This window comes from Lissotriton vulgaris, chromosome 10 (assembly GCF_964263255.1).
Source record: "Lissotriton vulgaris chromosome 10, aLisVul1.2, whole genome shotgun sequence".
NCBI classification, from domain to species: Eukaryota; Metazoa; Chordata; class Amphibia; order Caudata; family Salamandridae; genus Lissotriton; species Lissotriton vulgaris.
Window position 1 is genome coordinate 1,138,540,126 of NC_141698.1, and position 25,212 is coordinate 1,138,565,337.

Here is a 25,212-nt window from a genome sequence, read left to right on the forward strand (position 1 = left end):
CAAGACTTAATATAGTGCGCTTGTGAATTGTGGCGGGTGGGAGCAGAATGTTACCTCGGGGTCCTGTTATAATACGTATAACATGGTGGCCATTGGTTCCTTATCCAGCTATTGAGGTTCCGCTGGAATGGGCCGGTATATTAAAGTTAGACCACTTGAAGGTCTGCGTTTTGAAATTAGTTCTGAAATTGAACAATGGATAGTTAGGGTTGAGGGGGAAGGCACGAAGGGCTCGTGGCAGGCAGAGCGAGCGCGATGACCGGAACCCTTACCTTCAACGTAGAGTCAGTGCTCCTTCACTCGCGATCCGAGCAAAGAACGGGCGGTGTGCTCAATGGCAATCCGCCGGCTTCCCGATAATGCGGAAGTAAGCGTCAACGCAGAGACGCGTGAAATAAACATTGTCGGCCATCGAGGAGGCAGTGGGAGTGGCAGGCCAGGCTTATGTAAAGGACACCATTCTAAGATGGTCGCTGCCTGGACACCCTTGCCACTCGCCTTCCCCCCTCTATGCTTATTTCTCGCGTTGATAATGCAATGTAAATATGTGCCGAATGTTATTGCCCTTTGAAGCAAATTATGGTGTATTATGGAATCACATGGGAAACAGCATGCTCACCCCGTTCACGTAAATGACACCACTCTAAGATGGCCGCCACCGGGGGACCCCCCTCGCCACTCCCGCCTCCCGCCACTCCCACTGCCTCCTCGATGGCCGACAATGTTTATTTCACGCGTCTCTGTGTTGACGCTTACTTCCGCATTATCGGGAAGCCGGCGGATTGCCATTGAGCACACCGCCCGTTCTTTGCTCGGATCGCGAGTGAAGGAGCACTGACTCTACGTTGAAGGTAAGGGTTCCGGTCATCGCGCTTGCTCTGCCTGCCACGAGCCCTTCGTGCCTTCCCCCTCAACCCTAACTATCCATTGTTCAATTTCAGAACTAATTTCAAAACGCAGACCTTCAAGTGGTCTAACTTTAATATACCGGCCCATTCCAGCGGAACCTCAATAGCTGGATAAGGAACCAATGGCCACCATGTTATACGTATTATAACAGGACCCCGAGGTAACATTCTGCTCCCACCCGCCACAATTCACAAGCGCACTATATTAAGTCTTGAGACTCATTCCATTCCCTCTCTTCTAGGCACCAGCCTCTACCCCACAATCTCTCCCAGCATTATATGAGACCCGCGAGGATCGTCTGCAGAGGTGTGCAATTCACCTTTTACAATATTAAATTTCTAGAGGCACAGAGTGAATTTCGTCACGCCCACACAATGCATGATTTCGACACTTATAGGATGTCTTTTGTTACCCTGACCATAGCCCTAAAATGTCCGGAATCCTTTTAAAGCACTCCTACTGGCATGCCCTGAATTGCTATAATCTCACATGATCCTTCACCACGGCACAACTGGTCAAAAGCGACACCAGTAGTCACAACCACGTTAGCGCCTAAATACTCACGGTGCTATAAACCGAATCAGGATCAGGCCAAACTGCTCTCACCATTCCGTATAGCATGAGATTGGCACACTGGAAGACAGTTTGTTCAAAATCAACGTCACAATGGCATGATATAAATGTATACCTTGTGCATTTTACCTGTAAAGAACAACTTTAATTAGTGCCATATTTAAACATATTTCCTTTTTTCCTCTTTTCTCCCATTCTTGTTCAATGTTACCTTTATCAGAAAAAAAGCACATACAGGCAAAACATTGTTTATGTCCTGATGATGATCCCAGTTCACTAGGAGCCGGGGATCGAAACGTCGTCGACACTTTGCCAAATTCTGTAACTTTACCATCGTGTTGAAACTGTTACATGAATTTGCTGTCTGAACTTGCTATGCAAATATGCTATTGATGCAAGGGACAATTGGCTCCCATGTTCTTTTTGCCTGATATTCTTTACCCTCTTTTCCTTGCTTTTCTTACCTATTTTTTCAATCCTTTTGGAGTGTACTTTTGGATAGGTACAGGCTTGTACCCTATCAACGTTTGCATTAGACCTCTCTGATGGTCTTTTAAACTTGTTTATATTTGAAATGAAATTTCAGGCCCGGCTGGGTACTGAAAACAAGAATCAATATAGTACTGATTGGAGTCTATATGTGCATCTGTCTTTGTGATAACCTAATCCTACGGACCTCTGTTTTTCGTAATAAATGATTGCCCAAGGTCCTTAGGTACTTATTTGGGTCCCCCTTGTTTGTGGAAAAATAGTCAGGACCTCATAGGCAGCGCTCCCATCATACGCATGCGCGGCAGACCTAATCCACCGCGCATGCGCCCGATGATTCAACCGCATCGCGCATGTGCGGACATTGCCCACTACACCGCGCACCAGCGCGAGGTAACCGGCACACACCTGAGCGCGATCATGGCTCGACAATTCGAGTCTTTCCACCATTCCTTCCACCTTCCAGGTGCCCTCGCTCAACCAATCAGCTCCAGTATATAAACCGGCAGCACAAGCCATTACTTACCGGTTCTGCGAAGGAGGCACAACAGGTCCAACGCCGGCGCTGGCCAGAAATCCTGTGAGTATGCTGAACTACCAACTCTACTATGGGTAAGCGCCACCACTCCTTTCTCCCAACAGGTCTCCTAACCCCAGTGGTCCTTTGTCTTCCATATAGGGCCAACCCCTTGCCACTTCAATAACCTTGAAGCGAAAACAACCTAAAACTAGCGTAAGAAATAGACCTTACGCCTCATTTTTTTCACCTTTCTCACCACTGTTGTAAATATCGTTTTTTTAAACCACTTCACCAACGAAGTTCTAGTGCGACCTTTCACCATAATGGTACCACCAGTACCATTACACTTGAGCCGCTTATAGCCTGCACCCCATCGCTATTAAGCCGGCTGTCATAACCTATGATAAATATCTCCTAGTGACTCTTTTCTCCCCTGTATGTTTTGTCCTTGTCCCTTTATGTTATATGTACAGGTGATCTTGAAAAGGGAATCCCCCCTCTCACAGTTAGATACACTTTAGGGCGTGTAGACACATAGCCTGCACTACACACCCACTAGTTTTAATCACACACACACCTTTTTATCTGTCCTGAAGAAAGCCAGCATATTGATAAGGCACTGGCTGAAACATGTTGACACACCAAAGGACGTGGGAGGTCGTAACTCGCCTCTAACGTCCCACAGCCTTATTTTTAACCGCTGACGGAGGCCCAGTTAATAAAGTGTCTTTACCCTCAGGGTACTGGGACCCCCGCCAAGCCGTTTTAAACTCACAAACTTATCACTCTTCACCGCACACACAGTGACATACCTGCTCCGCTGTAATCAGGCGTCGTAGCACACCCGGGACACGCTATGTGTCACTGGGTGGGCCCGATGATGAAGCATGCCACCAACTAGGTTGGTGGGTGAGGGCTTTCAAAAGACACCCAGCAGGTGCCACCACCAATTGACAAAACAATACTGAGTCACCATGATCCTTATAATATAAATATCATGCCAACCCCATTCTTAGCTAGTCTCTTTTTGATTAATTGATTTAAAAGGGCCACCTGTTAGACCTGGCACCTTGACGTGAGTTTCCCTTCCACTTTTTGCTGATGTGCCTCAGATGGTGTCCGCTGCTCAGGGCACTGCGCCACAGTCAATCCGTGCCGCAGTGCAAGTGCTCCCAATATAAAATGTATATGTGATTGATTTCCATGATTGGCTCATTGGATTTACTGTCAGTCCCCAGTAAAGCGCACCAGGAGTACCATGGCTTGTAAATGCCAATACTGCTAGTGGGCCTGCAGCGCTGGTTGCGCCACCCACAGAAGCAGCCTTTTAAAATGTGTCTAGGTCTGCCATTGCAGAACCTGCATGCAGTCTGGTACTGGCTGGGCAAGTGCACACACTTGCCAGCCTCAAAACTTTCCCTTCGCTTCCTATTAGTCACCCCTATGGTAGGCCCCAAGGCAGGGTGCATTGTAAGTGTAAGGTAGGACAAGCCCTGATGTGTGTTGCATGTCCTAATAGTGAATTACAGCCAATTTCGTTTTTCCCTATTGTAAGGCTACCTGTTCTCTTAGGCCAAGATGGGCTGCTGGAATTATTACACCCTATAATCCCAGCAGGCTCAGGGAACATGGTAGAAAGTCAAGTTTAGTATGCCTGAACTCAGAATAATAAAATACTTCTTTTAGTAAAGTTTATTTTAATATCCTGTGTTTGCAAATGCTACTTTTAGAAAGCTAGCATTTGCTTGCCTAACCATTTCAGCCCGCCTCTGCTAGGGTGTGTATCTGCTGTCTGGGTTGTGTGAGTGACAAGGCTGGGGGATGACAGGTGGTGAATGCAAGGATTACACCTTAGTGGGAGGTGGGAGTGCCCCTGGACTCTGAATAGGGGTGTGCTCTGCCACCACAATGCTGGCTCCACCTCCTGGGGAGCGACTGATGACTCAGCCCGACACCTGGGCCAGGAAGAGGGAGGACTCTCAACAGAGTACTCCTGGCTGCCCCTGTCATCACAATGCCAGCTCCACCTCCTGCGGAGCATCTGATGTGCCTGCCCCTCACACTGAAAGGAAAAGCCAGGAACAGCACAACAGAGTGCTTCAAAACTGAATTAGGCTATGCAAAGGCCCCCCTGGCCTGAAAGAACAAGAAACTGAGTATAAGTGTAGCAGAAACTAGATCCTGTTTCCCACAACAAAACTCTGCCCAACTAGAAGGAGAAGAAGAAGCTGGAAGGACTGGCCTGCTGTCTGCCATGATGAGGAAGGAGAGGAGAAGACTTATTGAAAAGACTTTTCTGACTGGTGCTTGAAACTTTCTCCAAGGGCTTGATTGAGCTTGCCCCCTGATCTGAAGCCCAGGACTAGTGGGTTCTCTGTGTCTTGGCTCATCTGCAACGGAGCTGTGAATTCCTCCCGCCGGAGGCAAGACTGCGCCCCCCTCGCCCTCTCCTAGAGTTGTGGCACTCGGGAGCGGCCCGCCCTTTTACCCGTTGAGAGCCTAGCTCTGCCCAAGAGCCGCTCTCTGCCCCTCGGGTAAGGCCGCCTGCTCCTCTGCCCCTTCTCATTATTGGAGTGCCTGGAGTGCTTGTCTTCCCCCCTCCCGCCGGAATCCTGGTCTCTACGAGCGCACTCCCAAGCCTGGACGGCCGCCCGTGCTTTGTGATCGCACCCGGTACCCCGCTGTGCCCTCTGACCTGTGGAGAGGCCATCTCCACAGGTGCCATTGCAGAACCTGCGTGCAGTCTGGTACTGTCATGCTGGCTGGGGAAGTGCACACACTTGCCAGCCTCAAAACCTTCCCTTTGCTTCATATAAGTCACCCCTATGGTAGGCCCCAGGGCAGGGTGCATAGTAAGTGTAAGGTAGGACAAGCCCTGAAGTGTGTGGCATGTCATAATAGTGAATTACAGCCACTTTAGTTTTTCACTATTGTACGGCTATGTGACACAGAGCATAGGGAGGATGTAGGGACCCCAAACGAATGGTGGGTCACTGAAAATGCTTCCAATCCTTCCCCTCAGGACAAGTGGACACCGTGGACAGCCGAATCGGACTCCGATAGGAACGAGGACTGTTCCTTTAACTGGCCGCCGTCAGGAGAAGAAAGTACACCCATCCGTGACGATTGGTGAAAAGCCCGGAAAAACAAGGAATGGCGTGTGACATCACCCCGGGAGAAGGAGAAGGTGGACACCGGAGAGACGAGGAGGACGAGAGCGGAGAGACAAACGAGGAGCAGCGTTCCAGTAGCGAGGAAGGAGAGCCAAGAGGCCAACGTTCCGTGAATCTCCGTGCCACACTCCGAAGGGAGGAGTGTGGTTAAAGCAAGTACGGGAGCGGTTAACGGGCTGGGTCAGGAGGTGGGGACCAACTTAGCACTTAACCGACATCCCCTTAACACAACCGGGGGTAGTTGCATTCCCACTCCTTGCCTCCTGCTTGCCAAACCTCCCACGTGTACCTACATAACCCCGAACACGAGCATGTTTATTCTTTGAGCACGAGTAGCGGTGACCTCACCCCCTGGGTGCTAGGTGTTTAAGCGAATAGTACCAAGTCCTTAAGTCCCTTTCTCTTCTTTTTCTGCCCCTAAACCTGGGAGTACCACGGAACATCCGACAACGTGGAGACCGAAGAAGAAGAGAGTGAGCCATCTGCATGGATACAACTGAGATTGCACCCATAAGACTTTCTTCACGTGCCCGAAAAGTTGTAAAGGAAATAAATCCCTATCCAAAGCTAAAGAGTGTCCGGTCTCTCACTCGCCCCACGCCACAGGCTACCTGTTCTCTTAGGCCAAGATGGGCTGCTGGAAATATTACACCCTATAATTCCAGCAGGCTCAGGGAATATGGTAGAAAGTCAGGTTTAGTATGCCTGAACTCAGAATAATAAAATACTTCTTTTAGTAAAGTTTATTTTAATATCCTGTGTTTGCAAATGCTAATTTTAGAAAGCTAGCATTTACTTGCCTAACCATTTCAGCCAGCCTCTGCTAGGATGTGTATCTGCTCTCTGGGTTCTGTGAGTGACAGGGCTGGGGGATGACAGGTGGTGAATGCAAGGATTACACCTTAGTGGGAGGTGGGAGTGCCCCTGGACTCTGAATAGGGCTGTGCTCTGCCACCACAGTGCTGGCTCCACCTCCTGGAGAGCGACTGATGACTCAGCCCGACACCTGGGCAAGGAAGAGGGAGGACTGTCAACAGAGTACTCATGGCTGCCCCTGTCATCACAATGCTGGCTCCACCTCCTGCGGAGCGTCTGATGTGCCTGCCCCTCACACTGAAAGGAAAAGCCAGGAACAGCACAACAGAGTCCTCCAAAACTGAATTAGGCTATGCAAAGGCCAACATATAGAAAGGGAGTTAGAGGATTGTAAGCTAGGCTCGTCCTCCAAGATATAAGTCAAACAAAAAAGGTTTCTGTTTCCAGATACCCAAGAGCCTTGCTCAAAAAAGTAGTACAGTCAACACACACTGGGGTTGACCGTGAGACATATGTTAATGTGTGTAAAAAGGGAGAATTGCTCCTTTTTTAGGTGTCCCCTCACTCACCGGGGTTGCCCCACGGTGACATGCTTCATCATTGGGGCCATCCCAGTCCTCTACGGGCTGGGGCGTGCTACGACTTGCGGAGTTACGTAGGAGCACTTTTAAGGACTATGTGTGGTGCATGTGTAATTGTGGGGAGTGGACTATGTGATGTAAATTAAAAATACCTGCCCAGTAGGTTTTCAATAAACTTTATTCTGGCCTCTAGGTGGTAATATTAAAAACGGGGTGGGGAGATAGGCTACCCTAAACTTAATGTGTTCACATGTTCCTATCAACTCCTATAGTCGACATGTTTCGTGCATACCCCAAGCACTTCTTCGGAACTACACAGGGACCAGCCCTGTGTTCGCCACTCCTTAACTCTTCAATGAGAATTTATCAAAATTACTTTTTAAATGCAGCAAACTATGTTAAGTGCATGCAAACAATACCTACGTATTTTGTTCCAAAAAACACGTGGTTCCTGAAAGATAAAAAACAACTTAAAAAATCACGGGGTGAATACCCCCAAATCTTATCACACATAGTTGGCAGGCAGAAAATGTGGTGATTTTCTGTGATCTAGAAACGGACATATTGACCGTGGTTGTTTTCATGCACAAAAAAGTGATTTATTTCGTGCATAATAACGTGATATAAAACACACCACTCTCAGTGACACACCCAAGCATTCACCAGCACACTCACTCATACATACTTTTCAAGAGACCTAACTGGGCCCCATGGAGTCGGAGGTTTTTGTAAATAACCACAGGTCCGCGCCGGATGGCGATATTAACCACATCCTTTCTCGGGCCCCATTGCCCCGTCCTTACTTACTTGTGCACTGGATACCGCCCGTATTTAGGCACCTACTTGTGTCCCTCCGGTCCGGATGTTATCGGACTGGGGGTTACGGTGTTGTATTTGAAGGAGTGCCGTTCGCAGTTCACGCTCCACGTGTAGCCGCCCTTGCGTAAACTAGAGCGTAACGTGTATCGAGACCCCTCCGACTCCATGGGGCCCAGTTAGGTCTCTTGAAAAGTATGTATGAGTGAGTGTGACTGGTGAATGCTTGGGTGTGTCACTGAGAGTGGTGTGTTTTATATCACGTTATTATGCACGAAATAAATCACTTTTTTGTGCATGAAAACAACCACGGTCAATATGTCCGTTTCTAGATCACAGAAAATCACCACATTTTCTGCCTGCCAACTATGTGTGATAAGATTTGGGGGTATTCACCCCGTGATTTTTTAAGTTGTTTTTTATCTTTCAGGAACCACGTGTTTTTTGGAACAAAATACGTAGGTATTGTTTGCATGCACTTAACATAGTTTGCTGCATTTAAAAAGTAATTTTGATAAATTCTCATTGAAGAGTTAAGGAGTGGCGAACACAGGGCTGGTCCCTGTGTAGTCCCGAAGAAGTGCTTGGGGTATGCACGAAACATGTCGACTATAGGAGTTGATAGGAACATCTGAACACATTAAGTTTAGGGTAGCCTATCTCCCCACCCCGTTTTTAATATTACCACCTAGAGGCCAGAATAAAGTTTATTGAAAACCTACTGGGCAGGTATTTTTAATTTACATCACATAGTCCACTCCCCACAATTACACATGCACCACACATAGTCCTTAAAAGTGCTCCTACGTAACTCCGCAAGTCGTAGCACGCCCCAGCCCGTAGAGGACTGGGATGGCCCCAATGATGAAGCATGTCACCGTGGGGCAACCCCGGTGAGTGAGGGGACACCTAAAAAAGGAGCAATTCTCCCTTTTTACACACATTAACATATGTCTCACGGTCAACCCCAGTGTGTGTTGACTGTACTACTTTTTTGAGCAAGGCTCTTGGGTATCTGGAAACAGAAACCTTTTTTGTTTGGCTATGCAAAGGCCCCCATGGCCTGAAAGAACAAAATAAAATGAGTATAAGTATAGGAGCCCTGCTCCTAAGAAACTAGATCCTGTTTCCCACAACGAACTTCTGCCCTACTAGAAGGAGTAGAAGAAGCTGGAAGGACTGGCCTGCTGTCTGCCTTGCTGAGGAAGGAGAGAAGACTTATTGAAAAGACTTTGCTGACTTGTGCTTGAACCTTTCTCCAAGGGCTCGATTGAGCTTGCCCCCTGATCTGAACCCCAGGACTAGTGGGTTCTCTGTGTCTTGGCTCATCTGAAACGGAGAAAAAATACGTTCCCCGAGGTCCTGTGCTGACTCGTTGGGTGCCCTTGTTGTTTTTTGATATATCATCTGAAACAGAGCCGTGAGTTCCTCCCGCCGGAGGCAAGACTGCGCCCCCCTCGCCCCCTCCTAGAGTTGTGGCACTTGGGAGCGGCCCGCCCTTTTACCCGTTGAGAGCCTCGCTCTGCCCAAGAGCCGCTCTCTGCCCCTCGGGTCAGGCCGCCTGCTCCTCGGCCCCTTCTCATTATTGGAGTGCCTGGAATGCTTGTCTTTCCCCCTCCCGCCGGAATCCTGGTCTCTACGAGCGCACTCCCAAGCCTGGACGGCCGCCTGTGCGTTGTGATCGCACCCGGCCGCCCCGCTGTGCCCTCTGACCTGTGGAGAGGCCGCGCCGCACATCGAGGAAATCCGCCCCCGTACGGACCGTACCGGAGGCCCCTCGTGCCGTGCCCGCCTTTGTGAACCCGCCTGCTGCCTTTGCAGACCCCAAGGTACGTCCCGTGATTGAAGCGCACCAACCCGTCTGCCTGCCTGGTAGACCAAGTCAAGCGTGGACGTCGCGCACCAGCACGAACCAGCACACCGCGGGCTCGGGACCCGCAACGTTTTATTTCCCAGTTATCCCTGTGCGCCTCTGCCGTGCCCAGTACGCTGTCCGCTGTCCGCCGCACCGCGGACAGCCTACGGCGCGTACCCGGCCCGGACGTCTCCCCCTTCGCATCCGAGTGCGAGTCACATCAGAGCTGTACGAGTCGTACCCTGCCGGGGGGATCAGCAGAACCGTACGCAGCGCACCGCGAGAAGCGTGGGAGTCGCCAGGACTCCGCTTCTCTACCTGTACGATGCATAGGGAAGCGCTACAAAGCGCACAGCCAGCCCGACCCGAGCCACAGTGCTGGAAAGTGTGCTCAAAGAAATAACAGAACTATTTTTAAGTGAGAGAGATTAGAAGGAAGCAGCTTACAATCCAAAAGAGAACTTGCCATGTTTTTATAACTTGTGGCTTAGCTAAAAACGTTATATTGGTCTTGTGATAAATTCCTACCTGCATAGGTATATTTTTACATAAAGAAGACGTATTTATACATAACCTAAGCCTGGTGTCCATTTGTGGGGGGATTGGTATATTTACTGTGTGTGTGATTACAAATGCTTAACCCAATAACGCCTGAAGATTAGCCTTGGCTGCTCGCGCCACGCACCTAGAGGGTGAGCAAGGGTAATTCTAAAGTGGTCATCCTTCGCCCTGACTTAGAGGAGAGGGTCCCTGCTTGTCACAAGTGAATACTTGCACCCATGCAGAACTCTCTTTAGGGTCCCGCGGGGTAGGCATCCTGATACACAAAAGCTCACTTTTAATACTCAAACGCACATGGACAGACGATTAGGGGCGCTTCACTGCGATTGCTTGTCAGTGAGAGGGTCGTAATTACAATATAGTATTGGTGTATATACCCCCAGCACTTCATCAGGGAGCTTTCCAAGACCTGGGAAAACTACTACTTGAGCTCCCGGAGGGAGAATTATTTATAGGGGGAGACTTTAATGTGGTAAATGATGCAACCATAGATCGCAATCCTCCCAGAGAACCGACCAGACCCAATCAAATCTTCAAGGAGTTTCTAGAGGCCATCGGCCTTACAGATGCATGGAGGCTCAAACACCCAGGGGACCGCCACTATACATTTCACTCAGGAGCGCACAACAGTCTCTCACGTATAGACTACATATTGACACAATCAATAACCCCAGAGAAGATAACGGCCGTAGACCATTTGCCATGGGGAATCTCTGACCACTACCCGATACAACTCATTTACACCACACATCTCCATCGGAGGCGAAGGATATACCCTATATACCCAGACTATTTGCAGATTCCTACAGTAGCAAAAGCATTGCAGACTTCCACGGATCTCTATTTTGAGGAAAGTCTAGCCTCGGTAACTTCACCTTCCATTCTTTGGGAGGCCTACAAAACAGTAATTAGGGGGCAAGCTACATTCACAATCACTAGGCACAAGAGGAACAGAGAGAACACAGTGATTCGTTTGAGGGTGCAGTACACGAGGCAGAGATGGCCCACACATGAGACCCCTCTGCCAACACAGCACATACTCCAAGACTGACAACCCAAGAATACAAGGCGTACGCTGAAGAGGAGGCAAGGACAAGACACATGGGCACATTACATAGGATCTATGAATTGAGGGATAAAACGGGGAAAATGCTAGCCTGGATAGAGAGGAAGGAAAGGGCGGAGAGATGGATAGCTCAGATCACATGGGAAGACGGTTCCACCTTCACAGAACCCCCTGACATAGTAGATGACCTGGCCACGTATTATGAGAAAATATACACTTCACGTGACACGGTGACAGAGGAGGACTGACAGCAATTCCTCGACAATATACCATTGACCACACTCTCAGTAGAAGACGCCCAAGCGCTAGAGGACGGCTTAACGGTAGCAGAAATTGGGAAAGCAGTAATGGCCCTCAACTCCGGGAAGGCGCTTGGTCCAAACGGCCTACCGGTAGAACTCTATAAAAAACTAACCCAAAAACTTGCCCAGCATATGCTCCCCATGTCTAATGAATGTATGACGCAAGGCACACTGTCCCAAGACCAAAGATTGGCCACTATTGTGGCAATCCATAAACCGGGTAAACCCCCAGATCAGGTGTCTTCCTACCGCCCGATATCTTAATAAATGCAGACACGAAAGTATTGGCGAAACTGCTGGCCCTCCGTTTACAACCCCACCTCACAACGCTGGTCTATCCGGACCAGTCCGGTTTCATGCCAGGACGCAACATCTCCCTTAATCTTCGGCGTCTGCATGGGATGCTCCACCGCATCCCGCTATTGCAGGAAGACGCAGCCATACTTTCTTTGGACGCCACTATGGCAATCGACCTCGTAGAATGGCCTTTTCTCTTTGCGGTGCTCCAGAAAATGGGTTTCGGACCCAAATTTTGCGTTTGGATTAGTCTTTTATACACAGCACCTGTTGCCCAATTAGTAGCTAATGGCCATATCTCTAGGGGGTTCGCATTGGGGAGCGGGACCCGACAGGGATGCCCCTTGTCCCCGCTTCTCTTTGCGCTTATCCTAGAGCCACTGGCTGCGAAAGTACGGCCGGATTCGTTAATCCGCGGAATTACATGGGTGGAAGGGATGGGAGGACCGCATTTCATTATATGCGGATGACGTACTCATATGTCTAATGTCCCCTGAAGACTTATTAGCGGCACTGATGAACGTGCTCCTGTCGTACGGCGACTACTCAGGCTACACCATAAACTGGGCGAAATCACTACTATATGTATTACATGGTCAAACGCCACCTCTCCCCCAAGGACAGCGTCCAGAGGATTTAAATACTTGGGCATCTACGTCACCCCACAGGAATCGGAATTCATGAAAGAAAACTTAATGAAACCCCTACAGAGGCTCCGATCGGATGTCTCACACTGGAGGTCCCTCCCACTGACGCTTTTGGGCAGGGCGGCGCTCTTTAAAATGCTCGCCCTCCCAAGGTTCCTCTATGCACTCCATAATACCCCCTTCCCGGTCCCACTCTCCTACTTTAAAGCGATTGATGCAGAAGTCTCCTCCCTGCTGTGGGACGGAAAACCAGCTCGAATAGCGCACACCAAACTGATCCGTAGATGGTACGATGGGGGTATTGCTCTACCAAGTATTAAACTGTACTATTGGGCGGCACAACTGATGACAGTGAATCAATGGCTTCACACCCCACACCATGAACCAGCCGACAGACTTGACAGACAGATACTGCCAGTGGAAAATCTGATGAAGGCCCTCTACACAAATAAACAGCGTCACACCCTCTACGGACCTACGGTACACAGGGTCAAAATCTGGCACGCAGCGCAGAGGGCCCTTGGATGGGAGGGAGTACTGACATTGGCCACCCCACTCTGGGACACACGCCGCTTGGGTACCCTGGTTAACACCAAGGGGTTCCCGCAATGGGACCTAATTGGCATCACAAAGATAGGGGACCTGTGGGTTAGAGGAGAAATAATATCATTTGCAGCCCTGCAGGATAAGTACGGCATGGCTGACACAGAGAGATACTGTTACATGCAAATTAAGCACGTACTGCAGAGTGCAAATCCAGCAGGCACTACACTTGCTGAATCATCCCCCCTAGAGGACAGACTTCTTACGGATTACCTGGAAAAGAAGGCTATCTCGCAAACGTATTGTAAACTTGTAAATAATTTCCCAGACCCTACAGTGGTGCTCCGCAGCAAGTGGGAGGCGGAAATAGGAGATATAGAAGACTATGATTGGTTGAATGCTCTGGCGTCCCCCAGGGAGGCAGCCATCCCGTCAAGACTAAAATTAATCCAACTTAAAGTATTACACCGCGTATATTATCCACGCACTATGCTACACAAACTGGGTCATACACCTGATCCAATCTGCTTACGGGGATGTGGTCAAAGGGGAACATACTTCCACTTCATTTGGGAATGTCCTAACATACGAACATACTGGGTGCGGGTGTTGACTGAGATCTCAGAGGTGGGTGAAGCAGAACTAATGCTAGACCCTGGATGCTGCCTGTTGAACATCTGGAGGCCGACAGACCTCAACCGAGCGTTACAGACATGGGCCACACTAGGATTAGCAATAGCAAAAAGGAATATCGCAAGAAACTGGGGGTCAGGAACAGCTCCCACGAAAACACAGTGGGAAAATGATATGGACACGGCAATGGTGGCAGAAAGAGCAGTCTATATACATAGGGGGTGCCCCAAGAAATGGTCGAGGATATGGGGGAAATGGAACGAATCACGTGGAAATATTTGTGAGCCACCACAATCTACCACAGACCCTGCCACTAGCCCATAAACTCATACAGTATGCTTATGACTCACATATGGCACCTAGGAGAGTGAAGTTTGGGGCAGAGGCTTCTAGGTGAAGGAAGGCCCAGTACTACCTGAATGTAAACATTAATTATAGATTGCAATCTTGACAGTTCTGTACAATTTTCCTATATGATTGCTTAGCACTGGCCAGATCGCCTTTCAACGCAGATGACAGGCAGGGAGGGGGTGGGACGGTGGGATGGGAAAGGACGAACTGAAGCCACAAAGCTACAATACAAGGATAGAATGTGAATGTGAATAACCAACCTTATCAATGATGTTCTCTATGGAGAAGTTGTTGTTTATAATTATTTCATGGCATGCTGACTTTAACATCCTGATGAACTTTTATTAAAGGATAATAAAAAAGAAAATAAATACATAATTAAAATGGAGGCTGGCATTGAAATGTAATGTCAGGAATGTGACGCTGTCGATGAGCTGTCTAAAGAAGTCTACATTGGATGCAGAGACCCAACCATCTAGTTGTTCGTGTTTGCAGTTGCAAAAAGCTTCTTTCAAGTAGAGCTTGGTGTCGTTTGAATATTGATGAATCTTACGGTTCTTGTCCGGGCTGCAGGAGCACTGTGAGCATCATATTAGTAGGCTGGAGATTTCTGGAGACAAAACTGAACTTTAATATATGCCAGAGGACGCAGGTTATTGATCTAAACTGGAAGACTTTATCTGAACACACTGGGATATGATGCTCAGACATTTGAGGAGACCGTAGTCAAAGCTTAGTCTCGAGAAGGTGTTAAGCCAGGCACCATGGATATTGATACTGAAGGCCGCAGAGAGGTGAAGCAGGATGAGGAGACAACAGTCAACACGGTCTGTGATTGTGTGTTATTGCTGCGGTTTCAGCGCTGCAGTTTGTCCTCAACCCTGATTGATAAGGTCGAAGTAGGGCTTTGCTGTTGATGTTAATGAGCTGTCTACAGTTTAGAGAAGAATACACAAGAATTAGGTCAGTCTTCTCGAGCCAATATGGTTAATCTTTGTTGAGCCCGTGATTCGGCCCTAAACCACATTCACTAAATATTTGACATCTAGATCACGTCTTTGCAAGTTACTTTTAAATTCATACTTATTTTTAGTCTTGCATATGTAAGCAGCAATGCTAGCACCCGCAACATATGTAGCATATTACTTATAGCTAAGGCTCGATGTGTGTTATTAGGCGTATCGTTTTTATGCTATTTTTTGCGTTTCACCCATCCTTTTTGTAGTACATTTTGGAACTCCTCATTCTTTGGACTGGGATGAAAGGATACACTATGAATATACGAAATTTTACTTCTCGCACCATAAGAGGAAGTGTTCATTTCTAGTTTGTAAGTGCCTCTCTCTAGCTTTTTCAGACCTTACAGCTTTTTGACCGCAGGGACACTGCACTGCCGTGTTTTACATCCCTCCCTGTTCCACACGAAGCAGTCAAGACTTCTAGCGAGAGGCCACTACATGAATGGTCTTCCTTTAATAATAATAATAATAATAATAAAGGGGTTGTTTGTAAAGCGCATGGTGACGCCATCCCGGCGTGTCCCCGCGCTGTGGAGAGAGAGGCAGAAGATAGTGAGAGGCTGGAAACTAGAGGGAAAACAGGTAGGTCTTTAATAGTTTCCTAAATTTAGTTTCAGTGTCCGCTAGCCTGATATTCATTGGAAGAGAGTTCCATTTGTTGGCTGCCAACACACGAAAGGAGCGGCCTCCCATTCTGGCTTTTTTTATCCGGGGGATTTTAAGTAGACCTGTTCCCCTAGAGCGTAGAGTTCTATTAGGCTCGTAGGTGATGGCTAGATCTGTCAAGTAAGGAGGGGCTTTGTGCGAGGTGATCCTATAGTACATTAAGAGCGCTTTGAATAAGATCCTCTTTCTTATTGGAAGCCAGTGTAGAGTGGCCAGGGTAGGTTTTGAAGCTGCTCTTTTGGGTAGTCTGAGGACTAGTCGTGCTGCCGTGTTTTGGAGCACCTGCAGTTTCCTGATGTTCTTTTCTCATCGATTTATTGCGACTGACAACCTTGGAATTATTTGAGATTAGATCACTCATTTACATACCTTGCATATATTCTCACACATGGGGTCACGCTTTTCTACTTGTCTAGAGAATCTATTCTGAAAACACAAAATTAAGGGATCTATTTATTGACCTTTTATTGCATGTCTACAACTGTTTACTAAACGTGGAACATATCTACGGCTTATTATTTTGGTATCTGTTTTTTAGGTCTCGCCTGCCAATGCGCTTGCGCATTGCTGGCGAGAGATATAGAGGGCCACCAGCAAATCCTACCAAGAGGTTTTGGAGTGCAGATTATGCCCAGTGCATGTGAGGCATTCAAGTGCGAAGCTTCGCCAGCGCACGCTCGGCCTCACTTCCTGCGCCCCCTCTTACTTTCGTTATCGCTCACACCCCATATGCTTGTTCCCTCCCCACCTTCAAAGGAACGCTGCTCCCCCGCCACGCATCACTTCCTGCTCCCCCTCTTACTTTCGTTATTGTTCACAGCCCATATGCTCGTTCCCTCCCACCCTTCCGACTTCAAAGGAACGCTGCTCCCCCGCCACGCAATGCCGAGCTTGTCCTTCTAAGTTTCTTGTTTCTCGTTTATCATCGTAATGCCCTCCTTATCCGCCCACTTTTCATCTGGCATAACTCGCCACCACCTCCTCTCTTTGATGTGGCTTTCAATAGTAGCCATTTTTTTCCTTCAACCACATTTCAACGGTAGGGCCCAGAGGCCCTTTCAAGGCCGAAAAAGCACTCTATAATTGACTCACGTTCTCTAGCTTTTTTTGTTCAAATTCTGTTGATTTCTTTCGCCCACACCCCGTCTCCATCCCTCCTTCATTAATTTACACCTCACACCCTCTGCTTCCCGACTCTTGCCTTCGCTCCCTCGCATTTTCTGTTGTTCTCTTCCTCCCTTCATTTCTACACTTTCTTCCCAATTTATCATCCAGCTTTTTTTGAGTTTTTTGCGGTTTTATTTAGTGCTAACTCGACCCGAGAAGGTGTTGGAGTTTCACACCTCCCCCACTTCTTTCCTCTCTAATGCACTGTCGCCTTCCACTGCCTCCTCTAAGACGTGTCTTCCTACTCCTCCACTACCGCCCTCGTGCCTTCTCCTGACTAGACACCCTCACTTCCATTTCATATGTTTCTCTCCCCGTCCTTTTATCTCCTGTACCCAGCTTGTATCCTTCCTCCCCTCCACAGTTCCCTTCCCTTCTCGTCACCTCCAACTCCACCCTTCGTCACTCAGGAACACCACCACATCACTCAGGGACACCACTACATCACTCAGGGGCACCACCACATCACTCAGGGGCACCACTCGGGAGCACCACCACATTACTCATGGACACCACCAAATCACTCGGGACACCACCAAATCACTCGGGGACACCACCACATCACTCGGGGACACCACCAGATCACTCTGGGGACACCACCAGATCACTCTGGGGACACCACCAGATCACTCTGGGACACCACCACATCACTCTGCAACACCACCACATCACTCTGGGACACCACCACATCACTCTTGGGACACCACCACATCACTCTTGGGACACCACCACATTACTCGGGGCCACCACCACATCACTCGGGGACACCACCACATCACTCTTGGGACACCACCACATCACTCTCGGGGACACCACCACACTACTCGGGGCACCACCACATCACTCGGGGACACCGCCACATCACTTTGGGGACACGAATACATCACTCTGGGACACCACATCACTCGGGGACACCACCACATCACTCTTGTGGCACCACCACATGACTCTTGGGACACCACCACATCACTCTTGGGACACCACCACATCACTCTTGGGACACCACCACATCACTCTTGGGACACCACCACATCACTCGGGGACACCACCCCATCACTCGGGGACACCACTACATCACTCGGGGACACCACCACATCACTCTGGGAACACCACCACATCACTCGGGGACACCATCATCGGGGACACCACCACATCACTCTGGGAACACCACCACATCACTCTGGGAACACCACCACATCCCTCTAGGACACCACCACATCACTCAGCCCAACAGTCAGCACCACAAAAGCACTGTCCTTGCTTGCTACCAACAAGCATTGCCATAGCCAATATGACTCGCATAAGGAAAGTGTAAGCTATTGGCTTTGTGAATAAAGATGCTATTAATTTATATATTTTCAAAGCCAACACATATTTAAAAAATGTGTCATTTACAATACCAATATTCACACTTTCCTAATGCAAGACCAATTACATTGCAAATGCTTGTTTAATTTGCTTTGGCCTTCTTCTCGACGTTCACTTCGAATTCTTGTCACAACTGGGACTCACCCGAATCTTTGTAATCTACTTCTTTGATTAAGCAGTTATCTGTTCCTCAATATATGTCTATTGCTATCATACAGCCTTGAATAAGTCACTGTGTAACGAAACACGTGTCGGCTGTTACCAATACCGAAAACTGAGCAGATGTAACCTGTTCATGAACATATTGAGTCTATTACCATTTCTTTGAAAACAGGATGGATATAACTTCCTTATCTATGTGCTGATCATTCAGGGAGAAAGAAATGAACCTGTGAAAAGAGACTTTAATTGTGAATCTTTCATTTGATGTATCATCTGTATTAAAGAAAATGTCTTGCGCCAAACACTTTCTTTTTTGGACAGTCATTACCTATTTTGTTCACACTTCAATGTGGAGTGCCAGGGTAGTATTCCTTTCTGGACACATTGGCACATTGGACTTTGTCTTGTGCGTACACACACCTTGGGTAGTAGGGTGTGGCATTACCCTTGTAGCACCATTTCTCTGACCAATTAATTGTACATATGTAGCGTGTACGATATGCGCACTAAATTGTTTTTCCTCCAATACAAGGTGCCATTTCTTTTCCACTACTACCCTCTCTCTTTTCTACCACATTGAATAATGCCAAGCAAACCCTGGATGCTGACCCCACCCCCAGATCAACTCTACTGATCCTGATAAACGCCAGATTACCCTGCAAACAGGCCACCGAAATCTGGGACACCATCGCCCCGACATGACTTTCATCAGAGAGACTTGGCTCACCCTCACATCGGCCCAAGACATCGCCACAGCAACTCCCCAAAACCTACGAGATGAAACACAGCGACTGCACCAACAGACACAGAGGAGGCATCGCCATCATACACAAAGAATCAATCACCTCTACACTGCTATCATACACTAAGAATCAATCACCTGCACTATCACCAACGACGACACCACGCCGATCATGGAATACATGAATTTCCAGCTTTGCGTTGATGCCAAAACCATCATCAAAAGAACCCTTGCATACCGACCGCTGGGACCACGAACCGGCCTTAGTGGCGCCATCACGAAATTCATCACACAACATCTTCTTGGGAGATCTCAATTTCCACCAGGAAGACTCCACTGACATAGACTTCACCGACCTCCTGGAAAGACCAGACAACACTGGCCTCAAGCAAATAGTCACTGAACCCACACACAAAGCAGGACACACGCTAGACCCCATCGTCACACCCAGCAACAGAATAGGGTACAGCAACACCTCAGAGCTCACCGGGGCGGAGCGCTCTATTGTACACTTCACAGTCACCGGACTTCCTCGCACTGCCCCCACCCGACACAGCGCTCCCTACGCAGCTGGACCAAGGTAACTCAGCAACAATGGACCGATGCCCTCAGCACTGAGCAGCCCAACTTCACTCCCAACCAAGACCAGACCGTAGAGAATTTCAACGCATGGATCACCAGCGCTGCCAACCAAGTCGCCCCCACCAAAGCAGCCAAAACGCACAGACCCACGAAACGGGCCAGCTGGTACACGCCAACTCAGCGCATCAAAATGCATTGTAAACAACTGGAAAGAAGGTGGCACACCAGTAGAAACCACACCAACCGAGCCGCTTACAAATCAGCCCCCGATGACTACCACCGCCAGCTAAAAGCCCCACCGCCAGCTAAAAGCCGCAAAAAAGGAGGCCCTGAGACACCAGATCAAGACCAGCAGCAACGAAACCAAGAAAATCTTAACTATTGTCAGGGAGTTCACTTGTCCGCCAGTAGAGAAAGCTTGATCCCTTCCTCACAGGAACTCTGCAACGCCCTGGACAACCACTTCCACAACAAGATAACAACCATCTACAGAAACTTCAATCCCCAACCCTCTGAACTCTTCAGCAACCCTTCAACCACAACCACCCGCTGTCCGCATGAGAACAACTTAGCACACCGAAAACAACCAACCTGATGAACTCCATCCAGGCAGGAGCACCCACCAATCCTTGCCTGCATCAACTCTTCAAACTCGGAAGCAACAAGATCAACCACCAGCTCACCAACATCCTCAACGCCTCCATAACTACAGCTACCTGTTGTGATGCATGGAAACATGCAGAAGTTAGACCACTCCTCAAGAAACCTTTGGCAGACCCGAGCGGGCTCCTGATCTACTGTCCCATCTCCCTTCTCCGGTTCCCCGCCAAAGTCCTGGAGAAGACCATCAACCTCCAACTCACCGATCATTTGGAAAGAAACAACCTGCTGCACCCTTCCCAAACGGGTTTCAGAGCCAACCACAGGTCCAAGACCCCCGATCGCTGCAACAGACAATATCCAAGCCCTACTCGACAGAGGAGAATCAGCCGCCCTCGTCCTCCTGGACCTCTCCGCATTTTTTGACACCGTCTCCCGCCAGACACTCATCGATTGACTACTCCAGATTGGAATCACAGACGATGTACTCAGATGGATGGCATCCATCCTCACGGGATGCACCCAAAGAATCTGCCTTCCTCGCTTCACCTCGCAACACAAGCACGCCAGCCACAGAGTACCCCGAAGGCTCATCCAAACCCTCTTCAATATCTACATGACACCACTCGCAGACATCGTCAGATCTCACATCAAAATCATCTCCTAAGCTGACACACAGCTTGTCCTCTCACTCTTAGGAGACCCCACCTCGACGAAGACCAACATCCACAAATGAACGTCATGACATGGATGAAAGACAACTGCCTGAAACTAAACACAGAAGTTCTGATCTCCGGCAGACACACCGCCCTTTGGAACGACTCCTGGTGGCCAGTGGAGCTTGGTCCTACCCCCACGTCGAAAGGCCATGCCCGCAGCCTCAGTATCTTACTCTCCATGAATCTTCATGTCAACACTGTCCCCTCAGCCTGCTTTGACACGATCTGCATACCCGGCAAAACATTCAGGTAGCTCCCCAGCGCACAAGGAAAACTGACGCAGGCCCTAATCACCAGCCAGCTTGACTATGGCTATGCACTCTATGCTGTCACCACCAACGAACTCATGCAAAGACTACAGACAATCCAGAACGCAGCAGCCAGACTCATCCTCAACCTGCCCAAGAGGACACACATCACCTAGCACCTAAAAGGCTTCCACTGGCTCCCTGTACAGAAGAGATGCAATTTCAAGCTTCTGACCCATGCCCACAAAGCCCTCCACAACTAAGGACCTGCCTACATGAACTACTGTCTGATCTTCGACCAGCCAATCAGAAAACTCCACTCCACACACCTCACCCTCACTCAGACACCACGTTATCGCAACAGCCGCACCGGAGGATACCCCTACTCCAACATCACATCAGAGCATGGAACACCTTCCCCCTCATCCCTGCACCCTCACTGACCCAGTTCAGGAAGGATTCAAGATCTGGCTCCTCAAATGAGACCTGCAGCACAGCACCTGGATAACCCCGGAGGAGATTATCTGCACTATACAAACACTACTTGATTGACTTGATTGAGGTGTCCTCTGGAATGGAATTGGGGTAGAGTAGCTAAAATGCAAGGGTTGTGGGGTCGGACCAGTCCAGGTGTATCAAAGAGTGGCAAGTGAGGCTGGGCATAGATCAGCATGTGAAGTCCAGGACGTTGCATCTGGAAGGGGTATCAGGGTGACAATCTTCCAGAAGACTGGCTTGAATGCTTCTTTTATACCTTGTGATGGCTTACGAAGGTGCCTTCATCATTAGCCCCCATCATGATGACTTTTCTTTAATCGCTTGTGAGCGGACAACAATTTTAATACTGATCGTGAAGTTGTGACTCGCTGATTTTTACTCAGCCCTTCTCGATACATATAGGCTTAGTTACTTACACGGCACCTGTGAATCTGTGTTTCGATGGAGGTAGTGATGCTGCACCTATGTAGGTGCTGTTAACTGTTCCAATGAGCATGACACTATCTGCGATCCTATAGTTTTTGTGATAGAAACGCCACCCTAGGAAGGGCTCTCCCGGTATTGTACATTGGCTGAATAGCCTTTTATATGACAATGGTTTCAAGTGCCACTGCCATTAAAATGCACCCCCAGCTGGATCCCATCAAACCTGTGTGAACATTAACATAATAAAGAAGCTACCTAGATAGAAGTGGGTATGCAGACCCATATATGTGCCTGTTTATCTCACATACACCATGTACTTCCACTGGACAATGACATATGATTTCAGATTTCTTGATCATGCATGTTGTCCATATTTCATTACCAGTTGGATTGGAAATAAATCGATAACACACATACCTTGTAAACATTTCTGTATGTTACACGCTTGCTTCTGACAAGGATCCTTCTGAGACATATCCAGGAGCCTGCAATGTGAACATCATGAATTATTTCATGTTAGCCCCATGCTGCAAACATAAATGGTAAAAAATAATGGTATTTCTATTGAGTGGCCATCTATGCAGTCCGAGAGGCACATTAGGGCTTGAGGCATCTAGAAAAAGCTCAATGACAGAAGCCAGACGTTGAGCTGAGCTTGTGGCATGCTGCAGCATATACAAGACTGTTGAGGCTGCAGAGGATTTGAAAGCGGTGAGGCACCTTGATGAAAGTGTGGCTACAGGGCCCACCCCCACACAGTATCCTAAGGAGCAAGAAGCTAACTAACAATAAGACAAGATGCAAGAGATATTGTCTTCATAAACTTGGGGGTTTGTAAGTATCTACTGCAGACACCCCACACTTTCATGCCTTAGTCCGCATGCTAGTTTTCAGAATTTGGTCCTGATGAAAGCCACACTAACCCTGAGAGGCACATGAAGAAGGCTGAAACATGTAGACCACATCTGGGATAAGTTGGAGCAATTTACTATCCCACGGTAATCCGACAGTTTTTAACACTGACTGAGAATCTCACAAATAAAATAACGACTTGTGAGACGGAATCTCAAGCCAGTTTTAAAATCATCACCTCACTCTGACACACAGTCACAAGATCACTCCCCAGAAAAAAACAAGCTCCATTGGAATAGGGCATCGCAGCACACCCTGGAAACACTCAGCAACCAGGGTGGGAACCCAATGAAGAAGCATGCCACCTACCATGTCGGTGAGTGAGGGTCCTTTTAAAACACTGTGTGGGTTCGAAGTCACTGACACTTTGGACGCTAGATAAAAAATGGTGTTTCGAGACACATAGGTAAAAATAAGTTGTTGAATAAGTTGAATGGCTGGGAAGGCGAACTGGTCTACGTTTCTCTCTCTCCTTTTGTTTCGCTATGCTGCAGCAATGACCAGGGCTAAAATGGAGACACTACTGCTCACACTACTGTAGTGACTATTGGTAGAAGTAACTAGATTGGAAAATATTAACCCACTTAATGCTGTAATGATCAGTGTAATGAGGGAACATTTTGAAACTCATAATTACAGTGACTAGGACTATACCAGAACACTTGGGCTCATGAGCAGGTGAGGGTTCACAGGTCATGAATGTTCCCCAACTATTTTCTTCCCACAGGGCTAAAGCTACCTTTATGAACCTGGTGTCTATCGAAATGCTTCTAGGTCTCTTTACAGATGGAAGCGCTATGACATTACTCAACTCCTGTGCCCAAGATGAAATAAATATCTGGCACTGCCTGAGTATACAAAGACAGGCCAGGCAATCTGATGAAGCAATATCAGGCTAAAGACGATACATTCTATAACTTTTAGGTTCTTGCAGGGTCCTCCTGAAGCCATTTCACAATCATAAACAGAGAGGCAACAATCTTAAAACAAGTTTAGACAATGACGATTCTTGGACCTTCAATGTTAAAGTTGGATCTTTCTTTATTGTCTCAGTTCAAGCAAGCGCAGCCAACGCGTTTCACCTTCAAAAAGTCCTGATTTGAGCCATATCAAGTCCCCATATCCTTATGCTCTTGAAATATAGTGTTCAAATTGATGGTGCCTCACTAAAATTAAACCTATTATCTCTAAGTTCTTAGAGTCTTTCCAGCTATTTGCTTGATAATAGAACATCTACCAACTTGGGTAAGTATCTGGGATATTAACCAGCACTCCTGGATACCAAATGCAAGGTACCTGCTTTACTGATTCCCTGAACATTCGGAAGTGACCTGCTGTATGCAGCCACTTATCCATATTCATGCTTTAAGTGGAAGGGAAGACACGGATTTCCTGTCCCAGTGCAGCCAATGATACTACTTTGAATGTGATGCTTTTTTTCGTGTGTGTCAGGATGATTGCCACAGTATTCACATAACTCATTATGTTATCTCCGTAGGATCCCTATTCAATGAATCAGTAGGTTTATAGAGCGCTACTTGTCACCTGTGAGAGTATCCATTTCGTTGTCGTGTATTCCGGCCTAGGTGCCTCGCTTTCAGTTTTTACACGGTGTAGACTATTACCAGGCCTAAGCTTGTGCACAATATTTGTAATACTACTTGAAGGCCGAGTGATGTCTTCAGCAATCTTATGAGAACAGTTGGTTTCCAAGGTATGGAGGTCACCCTCACAGGAAAACATTGTCTCCAAAGAGTGGAGAGGCAGTTGTAGATTGCATTGTGTTATTTCTGCATTCGCTTGGTTTACATTGTAGCATCCCATGTAAGGCTCTGCAACACTAGGGCCGTCTGTCTGGTGTACTAAAACCAAAACTAAAAACATGTGAATTATTTCAAAGAAAGAGCAACGGTCTTTGGGACAAAATAAATAGTTGATTTTACTAGATTAATTGCAATGTTGTGTTTTCTT

General features: G+C 48.0%; 1 protein-coding gene across 2 annotated transcripts in view; it reads right to left on the reverse strand.

The window, feature by feature from the left end:
- Positions 1–25,212, reverse strand: part of CMC4 (C-X9-C motif containing 4) — a 38,536-nt gene that overhangs the window by 12,968 nt on the left and 356 nt on the right. Inside the window, exons 1-2 of one of the 2 annotated variants that reach the window (XM_086942242.1) lie at positions 24,787–24,810; positions 22,747–22,814 (exon numbers count right to left, since the gene is read on the reverse strand). In XM_086942242.1, coding sequence (XP_086798368.1) covers positions 22,747–22,804 — 58 coding nt within the window. In that variant the 5' untranslated portion in view covers positions 22,805–22,814; positions 24,787–24,810. Of the gene's footprint in view, positions 1–22,746; positions 22,815–24,786; positions 24,811–25,212 lie in introns of those variants that run through there. The other variant, XM_086942241.1, reaches the window with a different exon arrangement.